The sequence below is a fragment of the Mauremys reevesii genome, linkage group 11, assembly GCF_016161935.1.
Source record: "Mauremys reevesii isolate NIE-2019 linkage group 11, ASM1616193v1, whole genome shotgun sequence".
NCBI classification, from domain to species: domain Eukaryota; kingdom Metazoa; phylum Chordata; order Testudines; family Geoemydidae; genus Mauremys; species Mauremys reevesii.
The window spans coordinates 28648869-28666870 of NC_052633.1; the positions used below are offsets into that span (position 1 = coordinate 28648869).

The window sequence follows — 18002 nt, forward strand, 5'->3', positions numbered from 1 at the left end:
AGAGTCCTGAGCTCAGGTAAATGGTAGAACTTTCTGTTTTTTAACCTCGTTGACTTGCTTTTCATTGTTAGTCTGACTGCACCCACTGGGCTTCAAGCAGCACAGACCCAATGATCCAATGGCAAATGTACATGTATTTGAGCAGATAATGATCTCTATCTAAATGTGATTGATTTTAGGGAAAATAAAGGCAAGCCTCTTATTGCGTTAGGAAGAGAAAGAAGAATGACCACAGCTTCTGCAAGCTGTACAAGATTAACTAAAGTGGGACTTTAGAACATATAACAGCTGCTGCTGCTATAATTTGTGAAATGGGAAAGTTTCCGTCCATGTAACATCCTCTAAGAAACTTCAAATTCAGGAGATTAGAGAATACAGAAGGATTGATTTGATTTATGTGTGAAGTACGGTAAAAACACAGAGGGATGAAAATGTTTCAGCAAAACAGAAGGAATGTGTGACATTCTATACCTTGAGGGAGCATCCTGGAACCCCAAATTCCTCTTTTTCATATAATCGTGCTCTTACATATAAAAGCATGTCTTGTAAGGTATCAGGGCAAAGGTTTGATCTGCTGAAAGTCATTTCTCTGTCCATATATCTGTATCATTAATGCATATGAAGTTATGAGAATTGTGTTGTACCGTTGTCACTAAAACATGCTGTAAACTGGGGAATCAGCCAGATATTAGCTCCCCAGAGGCAACAGCAAGGAAAGTAACCAACACCCGGGTGGGGTATCAATCAACCATCAAGAACCATTGTCCAGCAAGGAAGCTACAATGCAATGACTCACCTGCATGGGGCCACACCAGGGCAATTGCTCAACTTTGCCTGGAGACTCAGCAATGCTCCCAGACATGCCTGGACTTGTGTTTTCCAAGCACATGGACTGAGGGTATGAAACAGAGAGAGTGGCCATGTGCTTGGCCCTTCTTCTGCCCCAAACTATGCTGCAAGCACCTAAGACACTGAGAAGAAGACAAGACTCCAACAGAGGAGATTGGCCCAGGTTTAAGGAACAAACCTGTATATTGAGGACTGCAATATCCAGCGGGGTAAGAAAAACTGCTTAATCTAGTTGCTGCCCAGTCTAATAGGGTTGAGAGTTTAGACTGCATGCTTATATTTTATTTCTTTTGGTAACCAACTCTGACTTTCTGCCTATCACTTAAAATCTATAATTTGTAGTCAATAAATTTGTTTAACTTTTTATCTTTACCAGTTAATTTTTATGAAGTGTCTGGCAAATCTGCTCAGGTTTGACAAAGGCTGGTGTATAACCACTTTCCATTGTTGAAGTAGTGAACCAATTAATAAATCTGCACTGCCCTTCTTGAGCAGTGCAAAATGGTATATTCCTCAGGTAAGGTGCTGGCAGCTGGGGGTATTTGGCTCTGGTGCCTTTCTCTGGGTGATTTGTGAGTGGCTCTGGGAAGATTCATGCAATATAGCTGTGCGTGGAGCTCCATATGCTATTGTGCTGAGTGATCACAAGGCCTGGAGGGGTTTGCTGTTGGTCACTAGCAAGGCATTGTGAGAGACAGCTCAGGCTGGAGAGAGTTCAGGGGGCACAGCGGTCCCACAGTCCCAGGCTGCACCCTGGGAGGATCCTGTCACAGCATGTTTACCAGAGATGTGTCTGAGCTGCAAAATTCAGATTTGGGTACATGTCTGGATTTTACCATTCCTAAAAGGTTAGATTCACAGTGCCAGTAAAAAGATCATAATTGTGAAATATGGACCAAAATTAAAGTTGGATTTGGAAAGATACCCAAAAGTTCAGAGAGTTTAATTTGAGTCCATCTTTTTTGGCAGTGCTGACAGTAATAACAAGTAGCAGCTACTTAGTGCTTTCTTATCACCTGTTCTTTTTTTTACTGACATTCTTGTTATGCCTTCACTCTTTGTCTGTCTCACACAGTACCTGCTATAAAGATATACTAACTCTGTACACTGGAAATTACTTAGAAATTCCCCACTTGTATCAGCAGCTTTATGTTCTCTTGAATGATCAGTTGTTCTAAGTTGTCATCTTGCCCTCACTGCTGAACTCTATGTAAATTGTCTCCCTGGACAGACAACCAATAAATAACAGCATTCTATATTATTTGATCAAATATACACTTATTGAGACTCAGAAAATCTATATTTTTACAAAGTGAATGAGTACAAACGTGCTGGGTCTACATACATGTCTACTATAGAATATAAACGAGGCCTTCAGTTTTGTCTCATATTCCTCATTACTGTCATATTCCTCAAAACATGTGGTATTTGGCCTCACTAGGTTTCTTGGAACTGCTTATGTTTTTCTTCCTAATTCTTTTCACGTATTTACTGACTCCTTAGATAGGCTTGTGGGCCCAAGAAACCACCCATGACTTTTCTAAGATGCTAAACTTGCCTATCATATTTCTTTCCATTTAAAAATAGGTGAGCAACTGACTGATCCTAATCAAGAACTAATTTATTATATAGATCTTATAATACAAAAGCTTAATGTCAACAATTTTACCTCTGAAGTTCAAGTGTGAAATGGAAGCAAAAAAAAGGCCATGGGTTTTTCAACACCTCTATATTTTAATATGCCAGCATGGAAGATGCCTCATATTGTGTCAAAAGATCATGCAAGAGAAATTAACACCAACAACCAAGACAGAAACATCCTCCCCCTCTCCTCCCCCCTCCGGGTTCCAGATACATTTGGGTAGAATAGATTGATAAATAATATTTGCCTGAACAGACACTTTCACTAGCAATGGTCTGATGATGAAAATGCGAAAGTTAACTTATACAATACCCGTGTAAGTGGAAAGGAAAAAGCAACCATATTTAAATAAGGAAATGAACAATTGGGGAAAAAAAGTCTATAAATTATGACTTGAAAGACAACTCCCCTGCCCCAAACCAACCCACCAACCCCCTCTGAAAAATAACAAAGCCCCCCAAAAACATTTGCATAAAATGGTCCTGAATTATAGACATAAAATATAAACCTCACAAAAGATGTCAATTATACAGCATGCCCATTTTTTAGGATTTTAATTATAACAAGTTGATTTAATATTGATATTAAAATACAATATACCAACCATCGCTGACGCTAAACATCCAGGAAAGCACAAGAAGATAAAAGAGATATTAGAAATAGTATAAAGAAATATAAACATGTTTTAGGGTTTTTTTTGACCCAAACCATTGATTTATGTTAACATTCTTTATAGGATGATATCACATGCATTATGCAATCAAATTCAACCCCCTTTGTTGAAGAAATGATTTAAACAATGCTGTGGAAATTCCACAGTAGAACTGTTCTGCTTAGGTTTTCCTGATGCCAAACCTCTGAGTGATATTTCTCATGTCCTATTAACTTTAGCTTTGATATTCAAATATTAGTACTAGTGCTGGTCAGAGACTTGAATTCCCAGTCCACAGTAAATTTCAAAATGAAAAAGTTGTTTCAAAATGGAATGATAAATGAAATTTCAACATTTCCCATGAATCACAATTCCAAAGTTTCATTGTGACCTTTTCTAAACATTTCCAAGTCTCCCAGAGCTGCCCATTACTTGGGAGCCCCCAGCTGCCAAGGAGCCAGGCAAGTAAACTGACAGAAAACTAGGCAGGGTTCTATTGGAAACCTGTCTGGTTTTGCTTGGAATTTTGTCAAAATCAGGATGGTTCTGCAGAGCATTTTTATTTCAACTAAACATCATTTTCTGACAGAAAATGTCAAATGACGTCAGAAAATTTCCAACCAGCAATAATTAGTACAGTTAAGTGCCAAATGCATTCTTTCTAAAGACACTGAGAATATTCAAGAATGCCTCAGGGAGTCAAATGTTCAACTCTGATTGAAGGTCAGTGGGATCCATCCACAAACATCAAAGTTCATTCTTCTTTGCATAGTAAAGAACAAATTCTTAACATGCTATAACACAAAGACAGCTCTATGATGTATACTTTACCCTTATTAGGTAAGTGTTCATGTGCTAATGGAAACCATTTGTTGAAATGATAAATAAGTAATTACCTGCATCTCATCTAGTTTGGACTGAATGTCTGGAGGGAAATCTCCTGCTCCACAGCTAAAAGGGTCAAATGGTTCTGCTCCAAAAAGGTCTCTCTCTAGAATGAAAAGAAACATTAAGTCAAAGATTAGTGACATATGGAAGGAGTAGCATGGTGCGTGGTAAGCATGTCTCCCTACAAAATAACCTGAACAACAACATTTCCTGTAATCCATTTTATGAACAGCAATGTTTAAATATAAACTTGGAAGCTAGTCTGAGTTAGCTTCTTTTCCTCCCTTTCTAAGAATGCTACCAAGCTGATGTTTTCACTTCTTCATTTGTTTTCAGTTATCTCTCTTGCATTTTTTTCAGGAATGTTCAGTAATTATCCTATCCTAAGGAAGTTCAGGCCTTACCCCTTGTCTCTGTGAGGTAAGTCCTAATGGCACAGTCCTGAAATTATTGTGTGTGGGAGTTTCACAAATGAAAAAGGTGCAGAAGTGGGCACCAAGCATTCATCTTTTTTTTTTTTAATTTAATCTTTGGCAGAAATAGACTCTTGAAAACTATCCAGTCTTCAGGTCACCTGTTTGTTGCTTCTTGCAGTCAGGTCAGAGGGTCTGCATAAATCCAAATGGCCCTCTCTGTACACACCAAGTAAGGCCTTGACTTGCAACACAGTTCTTTTAGACACAGCTGGTATTAATGGAAACAACTATTAGCCCCCAGGCATTTTAATTTACTCTTAGATAAGAAAATAAAAGACAAATCAAAAAACAAAAAGTAGTGGACCATGAAAGATCAGTTAACATACATGTCCAAGGAACCCGGAACTGAAATGGAGCAATACATCTGTACATCTCTTTCTATCAGTGCCTTACAGCAACTTCTCACTATTCATTTTTTCTTCCTAACTAGTCTTTGTTTTTCTTAATTGTGTCACTGTCTATTTTTAAGGTCCAGTATCTTCAATATCACTTTACTATATTAGCTCAGTACTATACTAATCTTATTTCATCTGATTTGTAGCCCAAGTTCATTTATTTTTTCTCGCTCATCAGGTACAGATGTTCTTTTCTCCATAAAATGAGTGCCATGTAAAAATGCTATTCCTAGACTGGAAGTCAGCTAAACTGGTTTTAATAACCATTTCGCTAACACAGTTTAAACATATTGGTTGCATCACTTGCAAAACTAGGTAACTACATCTGCACAGTTGCCAGAAGGAAAGTTAAAACTATATCCTATCTTTTAGCCACCTGATCTGCTAACCATGCTATCCAATTATAAAGTGTGTTAATTTAAAAGTAAAGAGGGCTATTGATACCTGTAATACTATTAGCTTTATGTTCTAGCCCAAAATATGACCTGCAACATTAGAGTCAAGAGTTGGGAATCAGCAGTCAATTATGTTACACTGAACAACAAACTACAAAGTATTTTCTATATCAAGAGACTGCATGTTACAGTACTACTGTTTATGCAATCAATGCTGAAAGAAATTGCACAGGATACATACAGAATATAGAATATTAATATATTAATTTTGAAATCTGTTTATAGAACAGTATGTCTAGACAGCCGTGATTTCGATGGCAATTCTGTGTGAGTGTGTGCATGTGTGCATGATTCACAGAAAATCACAGGTTCAAGTCTTGGCCCCACTTAAGTCAATGGCAAAACTCCCTTGACTTCAGCAGGGCCAGGATTTCACCCACTGATGTGGTTCCCATGCCAGCCCATTGCAATAGAGCATGGGTTTTAAACTAACAATTTAGTATTATTACATGGTTTTAAGATATTCAGATTTTTTTAAAAAGGATATTAGAGTTCTCATAATGTCTCATTGCAAACAACTTAAATTATCATGTGCCACAACATATTTAACTAAAATGACTACGTTTGCATCTTTTCCATGACAGGATCATGACTTTTCCCTTTTTTTTGCCATGATTAACAACTAACCTTAAGTATGTCAAAATCCACTTGAAACAACAAATATTAAGAGGCTATTTTAATGTTTCTGTCATACTTAACATCAAAGTATTAAAGCAAGATGGAATTTGATTGGTTAAGCAGAACCTCAGAAGCTGTGGTTACATTACACTCCATGTGGTTATATGATGTGGCCTCGAACCTTAGGACCATATCGTGGCCCATGGTGCAGCTCCTTTATGCTAGCAGAAAGCTGTCCATTGTAGGCAGATACAGACCACCATGGTGTAGGAGAATCCTTGGCTAGTATAGAGCTGATGTAACTGGCCTCTGCACCTGTGGCTTTCTGTACAACAAAGAGGATTTCTCCAGGGTGCACTGAAGAAATATGGCTGGAGTACTCTTCAGTTCTGGTGATCCCCAGATGGTAGCCAGCATATGTTGGGCAGCTGAGGGATGCTCAAACTGACAATGGGCACAGAATCATCATTCTTCTGTAGTGTTCAGGAGATATATGTAGATTCATTACTATAGATATGAGTTATTCTTATTTTTATTTAGTATTTCCATTTCATAATACCAAGAAGATGATACTTTTCAGTGTGACTGTTGCCCTTGGCAGATAGCTGAAGGCAGTCAGTTTTTGATATCATGCCTTACCAAACGGGCATTGAAATAAAAAAAACCATGGCTTTTGCAAGTCTTAGAGCTGAAATATAACTTCATATTATTATTAAAAGGAAGTTTCTGAACATTCAACTGATATGAAATATTTTCAGTTATTCCAGAATATTTCTCATTTGGGCCCAAACCTGCAAGAAGCAGTTCTGCTCAAGTCAATGGAACTCCTCACATGTGTAAGGGTTGCAGGTTACAGGGTTTGATCAATAATTTCTTCCTTCAGGTGAGGGAATGGTTTGTTTCTACAGTTATTTATTTTATGTAACTTTATCCTTCAAAACTATGCACAGCAAGACTTATTCTAGATGAGCTAAACCATGCCATTCATCAGTTTAATTAATGTTCAAAATTAACTTTATAGATACCTATCCAGTGCCATATCAAGTAAACTTTCCAATGCAAATTATGCCTGAACACGTTCAGCATCTAAATACCTATCTTATGGGTGGGTTTGATCAAATACTATTCTTTGGAGAGGACTGAGAATTGCCCTTGTACTTCCACACTCTCTTTGCTGTACTTAAAAATAACATTTATTTTTCATGACATGTTTGTGAGTGGATGTAATACTCTGAGTTATGAGAGAAATAGACAACACTGCCCTGAGCCAGATACAGTGCCAGGCAGGTGTTGTGAAAGCTTCCACACACATTTTGATTCATACAGCCTTGTCCTGAGCAGCCACATTATTGTCACTGTTCTCCTGAACAGAGGCTGTCAGCTGTGAGGTAACTTTGGGCTAGGTAACAACATTTAGGCACAGCTGTGTGATGGACGCAGCTGCACCCTCCAGGGGATCACCACAGGCTTGTCTCTCAGAGCCCTTCACCCTGCGTAAGGAGTGAACCACTATACCCCTTTAAGGGATGCAGCTTCCCTGTGTGGCCATCCCGCTCTGTGAGAAGCGCCTCTGGTCTATAGAAGTGGAAGACAACATTTCAGTTTCAATGTGCAGCACTTGCCCTGTATGAAATGTAGCCTAACAGGAGGTTAAAAATCAGCGGATACTTAACAATGAAACTAGTTTTTTGTTACAAAAATGACTATATTACACATATGCATTACGCTTAGAGAGAGAAAAGTACAAAAGTAATTTTCAAAACAGGATTTAGAAATACTGCACCTGTCAGTTGTGTTATCTCCATGATGGAGAACAGTCCCTCAATGAGAGTTCCCATTGTAATAATATAGTATTTCCCATCCTGATTATGTAGATTAGGATAGAGGTAACACAGATCCTTTTTGACTATCTATGACATGACAAAGCAGGTGATATTCAAATTTGTTGTAAGATAACTTAAAACATGAGAATTTCTCACCTGGCAATTCCTTTTTGCCATTATATAAATCCATTATACGCCTACACCTCGAATATTGTGTGCAGTTCTGGTCACCCTATCTCAAAATGGATACATTAGAATTGGGAAAAAAGTACAGGGAAGAGGAATAAAAATGATTAGAGGTATGTAACAGCTTTCATATGAGGAGAGAATTAAAAAGACAGGGACTGCTCAACCTGGGGAAGAGACAACTGAGTGTAGATATGATCGAGGTCTATAAAATCATGAATGGTGTGAAGAAAAAGAGTTATTTACCCCTTAACATAACACAAAAACCAGGGGTCACCCAATGAAATTAACAGGCTTCAGGTTTAAAACAAGCAAAAGGTAGTACTTCTTCACACAATGCACAATCTGTGGAACTCATTGGCAGCAGTTTTCTGAAGGCCAAAAGTATAACTGGGTCCTAAAAAAATTAGGTAAATTCATGGAGCACAGGTCTATCAATGACTAGTAGCCAAGATGGTCAGGGCTGCGACTCTATGCTCTGGGTGTCCCTAACCTCTGTCCCCCAGCCAGAAGTGGGGACTGGATGATGATGTGGATCACTTGATACACTTCTCTGTTCTGTTCACTCCCTCAGAAGCATCTGGTACAGGTATCTGTCAGAGACAGGATACTCTGACCCAGTATGGCTGTTTTTATAGCTATATCAGAGACACACTATGATGATTATTTAAAGGATTCTATATTGTTTATTGGAATTTTCACAAAGGAAGTACCTGAACTCAGTTCTTCATGGGTAACTAAAAGAAGAACTGAAAAACTGATTTTTCAACCCTTCTATTTGCAATGTCTATATATTGTGGAGGTGAACTTGAAAACTGAATTTAAAATTGAGTTAAACTGAGCTTTCTGTGTTCATTAATCCCACTAACCAGGCTGGTGAGACCATTCTGCATTCAAATACGTTTTAACTTTTTAAATATTCTTTTTTGGCCTCGCTCTTCCTGGTTTGCTGAAGATCTCTCATAATTTCTCAGTTTGTGACAACACTGATACCACAAATCTCATTCTAACAGTATTATGTTATTGGCCATACCACAGACAGAAAGATTCTGGATTATTTCACAAAGTGGAAGAAAAAAAATCATTGGCTGGTGGAAGCACTCAGTCAACAATCTAGATTTAACTAGCTTTGCAATTCACCGTAAAGAACCCCATCTTGCACCCTGAACACTCCCTTTCATAGAAAATTTCTAATTTTTTTGTTTGCTTTCCTAATTGAAACAAAAATAAATTTCAAAGCATTGAAATCCCCTGTGAAACAGAATTGTCATTCTCCACATAGCTCTCTCCCATCTAAAATGGGGATGGGTAGAGCCAGCAATTGAGGCACCATGAGCCTGGAAGCCTGGGATGTTGAGGAACTCAGCTGGCATGCTGGCAGAAAACGAGTCATGTTTTGAAAGCTATCTATTAGGCAGGGTTCTGCTGAAATCCTGCCTAATTTCTGGGGGAGCATCATCAAAACTGAACTGTCTCTGCAAAACATTAAATTTCAACAAATCAGTAAATTCTGAGAACAAAATGCCTTCTTGGGATTTTACTGAGCTGCTCTAAAGGGAGCCATTCTTGGGTGGAATGGGGGTGTGGATGGGACATGCTATAACTTTCACCAGGAGCCAGCCCCATGAGCAGAGGAGGCAGAAAGATGGCTTACAGCCTCCTTTGTATCCTTTCTTGAGCTATAAAATCCCAACTTGAATATAGATTAATCTATAACACAAGTTTATACAGATAAAAGACCCAAACCTGTCCTTTCTGTGCATCCCAAATTGCAATGAGATCAATGAGATTTTGAGAACATAAAGAATACTGCAAGAATATCCCTTATAACTGAAGCATACCAGGCAGCACAAAGAGAGTTCTAGGCTAGGTTTGAAAAGATTTCTACTGCCAGACTACACTAATATGATGTGATGCTTAGGATCTGATTCTGCCAGTCTTTGCTGCTATCAAACTGTACCAGCTGTCCCACTGAAATCAGTGGAGTAAAGTACTACTCAGTGTGAACAAGGGTGGCAACATTAGGGCTATGAGCAATTGTAAAGACACTCAGCAATACCTCAATCATTCAGTGTCTCCTTAAATTTCTGGTATATGCACGCTTCTTACTCACTTTTCAGAACATATGACACCCTCTGGATTGAAACTGGGTATCCAGGTTATCAGTTCAATTTAAAATTCCTTTCTTTTTCAAAATTAATTCAAAATGGTTTGTCAATAGTCAGATCAAGACAAAAATATATTTTCTCTATATTCTAGCAGAAAAACGGTGTATTTATTAAAGTAATGGAATTTGTAGGCATGACTGGTGCTACTAATTGAGTAGATGTTTTCTGAGAACTATCCACAATGACTCCAAGATCTCTTTCTTGATTGATAACAGCTAATTTCAACCCCATCTTTTTGTATGTATAGTTGGGATAATGTTTTCCAACGTGCATTACTTTCTATTTATCAACACTGAATTTCATCTGCAATTTTGTTGCCTAGTCACTCAGTTTTGTGAGACCCCTTTGTAACTCTTTGCAGTCTGCTTTGGACTTTGCCACCTCACTGGTTAGCCCTTTAGCCATCTCACTTATAAATATGTTGAAAAGCAGTGGTCCCAGTTCAGAACCTTGGGGGACCCTGATATTTACCTGTCTCCACTGTGAAAACCGACCATTTATTCCTACCTTTTGTTTCCTATCTTCTAACCAGTTACTAATCCATGAGAAGAGCTTCCCTCTTAACCCATGACCCCTTAGTTTGCATAAGAGCCTGTGTTGAGGGACCTTGTCAAAGACTTTCTGAAAGTCCAAGTACATGGTATGTGCTGATTGGTCTCTGTTGGTTTTTGGTAGCGAGCCAGACGCTGTGGCCATGAATGTGGCAGAACCAGTAGCCCAATGGTTTTAGAACACTGCAACAATTTGGCTACTGGTTCTGCCACATACATAGCCAGAGCATCTGTAGGAACTTGTTAAAAAATATGGATTTGGTAATTCCTTTATGGACATGTATTACTTAAGCAGTTAATGAAATCATTAACACCTGCAACATCTGACTTCCATGTTAGGTGTTAATGACATCAACTGTTGCAGTAGTATCATCTCATGTTCAAAACTCATGAGTCAGTCCCCAAAAACTGAGATTGACTTTAAAATCATGAAATTTTAAAACAAAATTAATGTTTGTTCTCATTATCTACTTTCTGTTTTTTGAGCCTTTGAGGTTTACGTTTTCAAGATTTTCTTTGCAACCATGAGGGCTAGAAATATACTTAAAAAAAGAAAAGAAAATGAGATTATGTTGTAACCAGAGGACTCAAAGGATGGGGCTTTAAGAAAAACACCAAACATTATAAAGCTCCATTGCACAATTGCAACACAATTGCAACATTGCTGTTCAAAGGAAATGCAAATACTTTCATCAACTATAAACAGCCTTTCAGTTCACCGTTAAATGGCAAATTCTCTTGCAGTGTTTTTCTGTTAGGTTAAAGAAATTAAAATCAGGACTGATGTTAGTTTCATTCACTCCACTTTTCTACACAGAGTTAACGCATAGCTTAATTGGAGTCACTCCTAATTTACACCAGTGTAACTGTGATCAGAATTAGGTACTATTTCTGGTACCTGGTATCTTTGGGCCTGATTCTACTTCCACTGAAATCAATGGGCTTTTGCCACTGACCTAGATGAGACCAGGAAATGGATCTTCATGTGTACACTAGGTGGAAGATGTGCAGTGACACATTCTGTAAAGTCTGCAGATCAAATTGAACCTTGATTTGAGCAGGCAAAACACTAATGACTTCAGTGGACTTGTAGTTGGGCTGAATTGGGTATTCTACTTTCTCTAGTACATTCTGGGGTCAAATTCGGAGAGCTCAACAACTCTCAGGATATGGCTTCTAGACCAGGGTGGCCAACTTGTGCCTCAGAAGAAGCCAGAATTTACCAATGTGCATTGCCAAAGAGCCAGAGTAACATGTCAGGAGCCCCCCGTCAGCTCCCTCCCCGCCCTCAGTGTCTCCCATCCACCAGCAGCACTGCTGATCAGCACCTAACCCTCCATCCCTCGCCTCCTGCCTGCTGCAGTCAGCTGTTTTGTGGTGTGCCGGAGGCTTGGGGGGGGAAGAGCAGGAGCAAGGGTGCAGCAGACTCAGGGAAAGGGGCAGCGGCCTTGGGGGAAGGGTGGAGTGGGGGCCAGGCCTGGGGCAGAGCCAGGGGTTGAGCAGTGAGCACCCTGTAGCACAGTGGAAAATTGGCACCTGTAGCTCCAGCCCCGGAGTTGGCGCCTATGCAAGGAGCCACATATTAACATCTGAAGAGCTGTCTGTGGCTCTGGAGCCACCGGTTGGCCACCCCTGTTCTAGACCATGCCAGGCAATAAAATGCAATATTCCTCCATCACAGTGAAATGCTGGAAGCAGAATAAACTACTTTCATACTGAGATTCTGAGCTTTTATCCTTGTTTCTCACGGATGCCATGAAAAGTTACATGAATACTATTACCCCAATAAACTCTGAATATTCAGTTGTGAATCCAACTCTCCCTTCTATACCATCACCACTCTTCCCACCGTCCCCTCCCCATCAAATGGAGGTTTTCAAAAATATTAATGTTGCGAGCAGCAATAAAGAAAATGTAACTGGAAATCAAAATACTTCCTGGATTAACTTAAAAAAAACCCCATACTATAAAAAGTAAGGAAGTTTTAATTCCCAACCATCAAATTGTGAGTATGATAGTTTAATCAATTCAATGAATGTATTCATTATTTAACTTGAAAGGAACTGCAAAGAATTTGGTTCAGATGGTATAAAAATGTAATGGCATTATCAGACATGTGACTATCAAAAACAGTAAATGGCTTGTCACGAAAATGTCAGTACATCATTTTAGATGCTTTATTAAAAAACAATATATGAAAAAATTAGGTCAGTTACAAAACTTACTGATCTCTGCAGATCTACTGGGTACTGGAGGAGGCTGTGTGCCATTGCGAGTAGGTGTTGATGACTGAGGGGATATGGGAGAAAAGGGAACCATATCAAAGATGTCAGTGGAGGGTGATTTAGGTGTCACACTGCCTGCCTACAATAAGGACAATAAATATTAGGGTAATATTTCACATGAAAAATCACAATACTGAACTTTTCAGCATGCAGATAAGAGCTACAGTATAAAAAATAACAGCATGCAAAACCCAGCTCCTGACACCAAGCAAATGGCATTCACAACCAAGAGTTTATGGGACATGCTAAAACCTGAATAGCATTGTAAATTTCACATTTTCAGTAAATCTGAGATAGCCAGAAATAAATGACATTTAGACCTGAAAGAGCTGGAAAGAAATAACTCTAAATTAATAAGAATTTGAATAGAGGTATTATTCCCAAGACCCATTTAAGATAACGGGGTAACAGCAATAGGCTATACATTTGAATGTACAGAAATAGTGCCTGAAATTAAAAGATATAATTACAATTTTTTTCGTTACTAATTTATCCTTATATAACATGAGTATTTATTTGACAACCTATGAGAGCTGCTATCCTCAATGCATGGAATGTATTCTGTGATAAGCAATAACCTAGACATCTAACACACTGACAACATGTAATATTAAAATCCAAAATTTAAAAAAAATTATCCTTGAATGGGGAGCAGAAAATATTTCATTATGAAAGCCCAGGACTTTTTAGCAGACTTCAACAAATACTGGATAAGCAAATAAGTTACTGTGGTTCCAAAGTCACATTAAAATGAAAACATTAATCACAGCTCATACCGCAGTTCTACCATCACTCCCAGGACATAGAATACAGCGCTATCAAGTCAATATAGAACAGACACTAAAAACAGCTTAAAAATTAAGAATGACAAACCAAACTAAGGCAAAATATATACCACTGATACGGAATACACAAATGCAAGTTCAGTTTTACTCATAGTATAGAAAACAAGCTTCTGAAAACTAGAAATACTATAATGCCAAATGAAAAATGTCCTATTTCCTAATTACTTGGCAAAATAATTCTCAATTTGGTCAAAATGCTGACATGAAAGAGGTTGTAACCACAGGATTAAAACAGACTGATTTAGTCAGATTATCTCAGTGCTACAACCTGTGTGATAAGCAGCCTTTACAGATGCTGGCTCATGGGCGTTCCACAGCCCTCCTGGGCCACGCAGCTGTAATAGGAATGTTGGAAAGGTTTTTTCCTTTTTTTAGTAGTTTCTCTGTAGTTCGAACTGTCCCTTCACAGAGATGCAGTCACAGACAGTTCCATTCCAGAAAAGAAGGGCAGAGCTGGAGATCAGAATGCGATTCCTTAGCAGCACATTCACTCTGTGCGGGATCAAATAAAACCTTCTACCCATATAACTAGGTTACTATTATTATTATTATTATTAACATAAAGTCCATATACAGGCCAGAACCAGCCTTCTCTGCTTCTTGAGGCTACCCAAATATTTTGCTCATCCACAGCATTCTCTCATTCAGCATCACTCCAGGAGGTGGTGGGGAAGAAGGGGTGATAGAGCAGAGACAGGGTCTGGATAAGAACTCACTGGAGGCAGCAATCTCATTTTCAGTACTTCTTCCTCTCTCACTGAGATGCTCCTCTACTCCCCAGGGGGCAGGGTTTATTTAAAGTGTTGTTTTCTGCAAAAAGCTAACCTGTTTCTTGAATGTGTTGACTTTTGGACTTCTACAGACTATATTGCTTGGAAAGATTTTATATATATATCTATAGATATAATCTGTATAATATATAAAGCTTGGGCTGGAGAGAGTCCTAAAGTATTTATTTTCTGTATATTCATCTATATAGTCTTTATTCAATAGCTTTTTGTGGTATTGTTTTCTCAAAATCACATAAGTCCAGCTCATGAATTTGGAATTTATATTTTATATACGTATTGTAGGATCTGGACATACTCAGCCCATCTGAGAATTGGCCCATTTTTATTTATATGTATTGACATGCCTAATTTAAGGGTTCCACATATAACAATTCTGGCTTGTTTTTTTACTTCATTCTATTTAAAATAAATAATTCTCATGCATGTTTGTGGTAAGATTAGAGTTCAACTTCTTTTTAAAAAAATGATTCAATTATATGGGACTTTTCACACACACACACTCTTGTTGACATCAAGAGGCGTTAGCACATGCACTTCAGAGACAGCCTATGGCCCAATGGTTCTTGAGAGAATATTGTTTATGTGCAATAGACTCTTGTTAATCTGCACATGGAACACCCATTAATATCATGGGAGTTCTGTGTGTAATTTGCAGGCTGTGTAACACAAACAACAGTAATCAAAAAGTGGGCAGATCTCACACTCCTCATGCAAACAGAACTCCCACTGACAGGAGAGGTGGTTTGTCTGCATCAGGAGCCTGATATCAGGCCCTGCATGTATTTATGAGCCATAAATTACCCTAGATTCACATGCAGATTTCCCACTGATGTTCATGGAAGATCTTTGCGTGAATTGTGACCAGTAGATTATAACTGAGAATTTAAGGTTATAAATAGCTCTGCAGAAGCTAGAGAGATACGTAAACAATATTTAAGGTCAGTCTTAAATGAGTCTTTTTGGTAAAAGCTTTTCATTCATATTTTGCTGTTCAATATTCCAATTTCTTGTCATATTCATTGGGTATTTTGATACCATTAATACAACTAATTTTATTAAATTTGATCATTAGTGGTTAATTCAAAAAATAAATGTGTACTATTAAAATCTGGATGAACATGAGAAGCATTTTTATTCAGTAAACACATGCAGAAAGCCATGATAATGTTTGCCAAATACAGCCAAATGTCATTTGCAAATGGAAAAAAGATTGTGAGTATTGAGAAATTGTTACGAGAAGGCAGTCAATATGCATGTTACAGATCATTTTAGAATAAAATAATTTGCAGCCTTCATTTTGCACAGAGTTCATATAAACTATAGTAAAATAAATATAATGGCTGATTGCTCTTCTGGCTAATCAATACTTTCTCACTTACCCAAGTTCTCTTTCTACTGAAAAAATTAAAGCCCTCCAAATCAGACTTTTGGGACACAGTCTTGAATAATGTAAATACCTATTATTAGTATAATTACTCTACCAAAATAGCAAACTAGTCCAATAAATATAGCACATACAGGTAAACCATTAGAATGTAAAGAAAAAGAAATGTTAAAAAGTTGGGAAAATAGGGTATTATCTTAAGGATATGATGCAGGCACTATAGAACATCTCAAAAGTCTCCATTTTTAACAGTACCCAGACAAAACCTACAATACATCTGATCTGTCCTTTAACCACTGTACAAAATGTATATTTTAATACAATCAACACACAACAGAGAACATAGGAAAATAGAAAAAAAAAGTTTTTGCACAGCAGGATTACACAAGGTCTTGGGATGCTGTATTCATTGACTGGCTTTGGAAGACCACTTTTTGAAGGTGGTGGTGTTAATAGTCCAGATGATAGTCTGGAATCAGGAGAGCTCATAGGAGTAAGTGTAATGGAAGAGATATCTAAACAAGGAGTTGAATCCTCATTATTACACCAGAAAAAGGTGGAGGGTCTTTGAAACATATGTTGATCATTATCAGACTTTATGTGCAGCAGCTGTAAAGGAATCACAGAAAGAGAAAATATTCTAAGGAATAGAAAGTGGTAGCATAAAGGAAAGAAAAAATGCACATTTTATATTTTAAAAATTTGTTTGCAAATCGCTGTTCAACAGAACGCTAAAGAATTTTTTTGTAAATGAAAAAAGAACCTTAAAAACCCATAGTCATAAAAGGTATTTCAGTATTGGTGAGAACAAATAAGATTCAAATAAGATATTAAAAATTGAATCAAAATACAATGAATATATTTTCAAATATGGGCACAATGGGTCGCACCCACAAAAATGTTCATGCAACAACATATCTACAAAACCCCGTATTTGCACATGCAAAACAGTAGTTAGGCACATAATTAGGGAGGAAAGTTGTTGTGGTTAAAGTACAGGCCAGAATCTGGTTCACTGTTATGTTAATATACAGTTCCATTGACCATTTCTTTTTACCCCCAAAATAAAAAAATAATTCATATAATAAAATCCTCATACAATAAAAAAGCCTGCTATGTAGGCAGTTTACGGGATTTGTTTTATTTTGAATAGGAAGATTATATTGGCTCCTTTGGATACTCAGCTATAGAATATGAAAACTATACAGTTCCTGCACAGAAATATATATCCTTATGACATTTTTGGTACAATAGCAACTAATGCACTTTTGAGTTGAAATGAGATGCTTTTTACTAGATAATTCAAACAGTGTCTAAGATCTTCTATCACAAAGACTCAAATCCTCTTGCCTCTAGTACAGGTAAATAGGGTTCATGACACAGTGGAACTGCTGTGGTTGTGCTGAGTCAGGAGCCTCGTGCCGTGAACAATCCAGCATTCTGGGGACTTCTGCCACAGCAGTTCTTCCCAGCTGAAGAGGGGTGAAGCATGAAAGTTCTACCAAGCCTCAAGTCCTCCCCACACAACAGGATGAGGGGCGCAATGGCCAGAATAACTACTGCAGGCTTTGAGTAGCATCACTGGGACTGGTCCTTGTCTGCTCTGTGACCTGGGGAGAGGATTCCTCCCCTCTCCATGGCCGCCCCCAAACACACAGCCAGCAGGGAATCATGACTTAGATGTGGTGGGCGCTAAAATGTGTACTTATTCTCATTACCCAAAAGTCTGACAGTAAAGCCTTACTTCCCTGATTTTATTTCCTTTCATTTTTAACTTGTTACTTCCTTTTGTTTCCTGTATCTATTTGAATTTTAAGATTTAAAAGAAGCTGTGTTAAAATGTTCATTTATAAAAGCTGTGTTTTCATTTATAATTCTACAGGCTTCTAGGCTTCAAAAACAAAACACACAAACATTATTCGAAAAGCAAGTGGAAAGGTTTTGTTTGATTTTCCCTGCCATGTCCTGAGCTGAGGTCAAGGTTCTGTGTTTCT

At 38.0% G+C, this 18002-nt stretch overlaps 1 protein-coding gene across 13 annotated transcripts in view; it reads right to left on the reverse strand.

Moving 5' to 3' along the window:
- GULP1 (GULP PTB domain containing engulfment adaptor 1) overlaps nucleotides 1–18002 on the reverse strand; it is a 271318-nt gene that overhangs the window by 11954 nt on the left and 241362 nt on the right. For 7 of the 13 annotated variants that reach the window (XM_039494771.1, XM_039494770.1, XM_039494766.1 and 4 more), the window contains one exon: nucleotides 15821–16617. In XM_039494771.1, coding sequence (XP_039350705.1) covers nucleotides 16201–16617 — 417 coding nt within the window. In that variant the 3' untranslated portion in view covers nucleotides 15821–16200. Of the gene's footprint in view, nucleotides 1–4039; nucleotides 4135–12928; nucleotides 13068–15813; nucleotides 16618–18002 lie in introns of those variants that run through there. The other 6 variants (XM_039494778.1, XM_039494774.1, XM_039494772.1 and 3 more) reach the window with 6 other exon arrangements.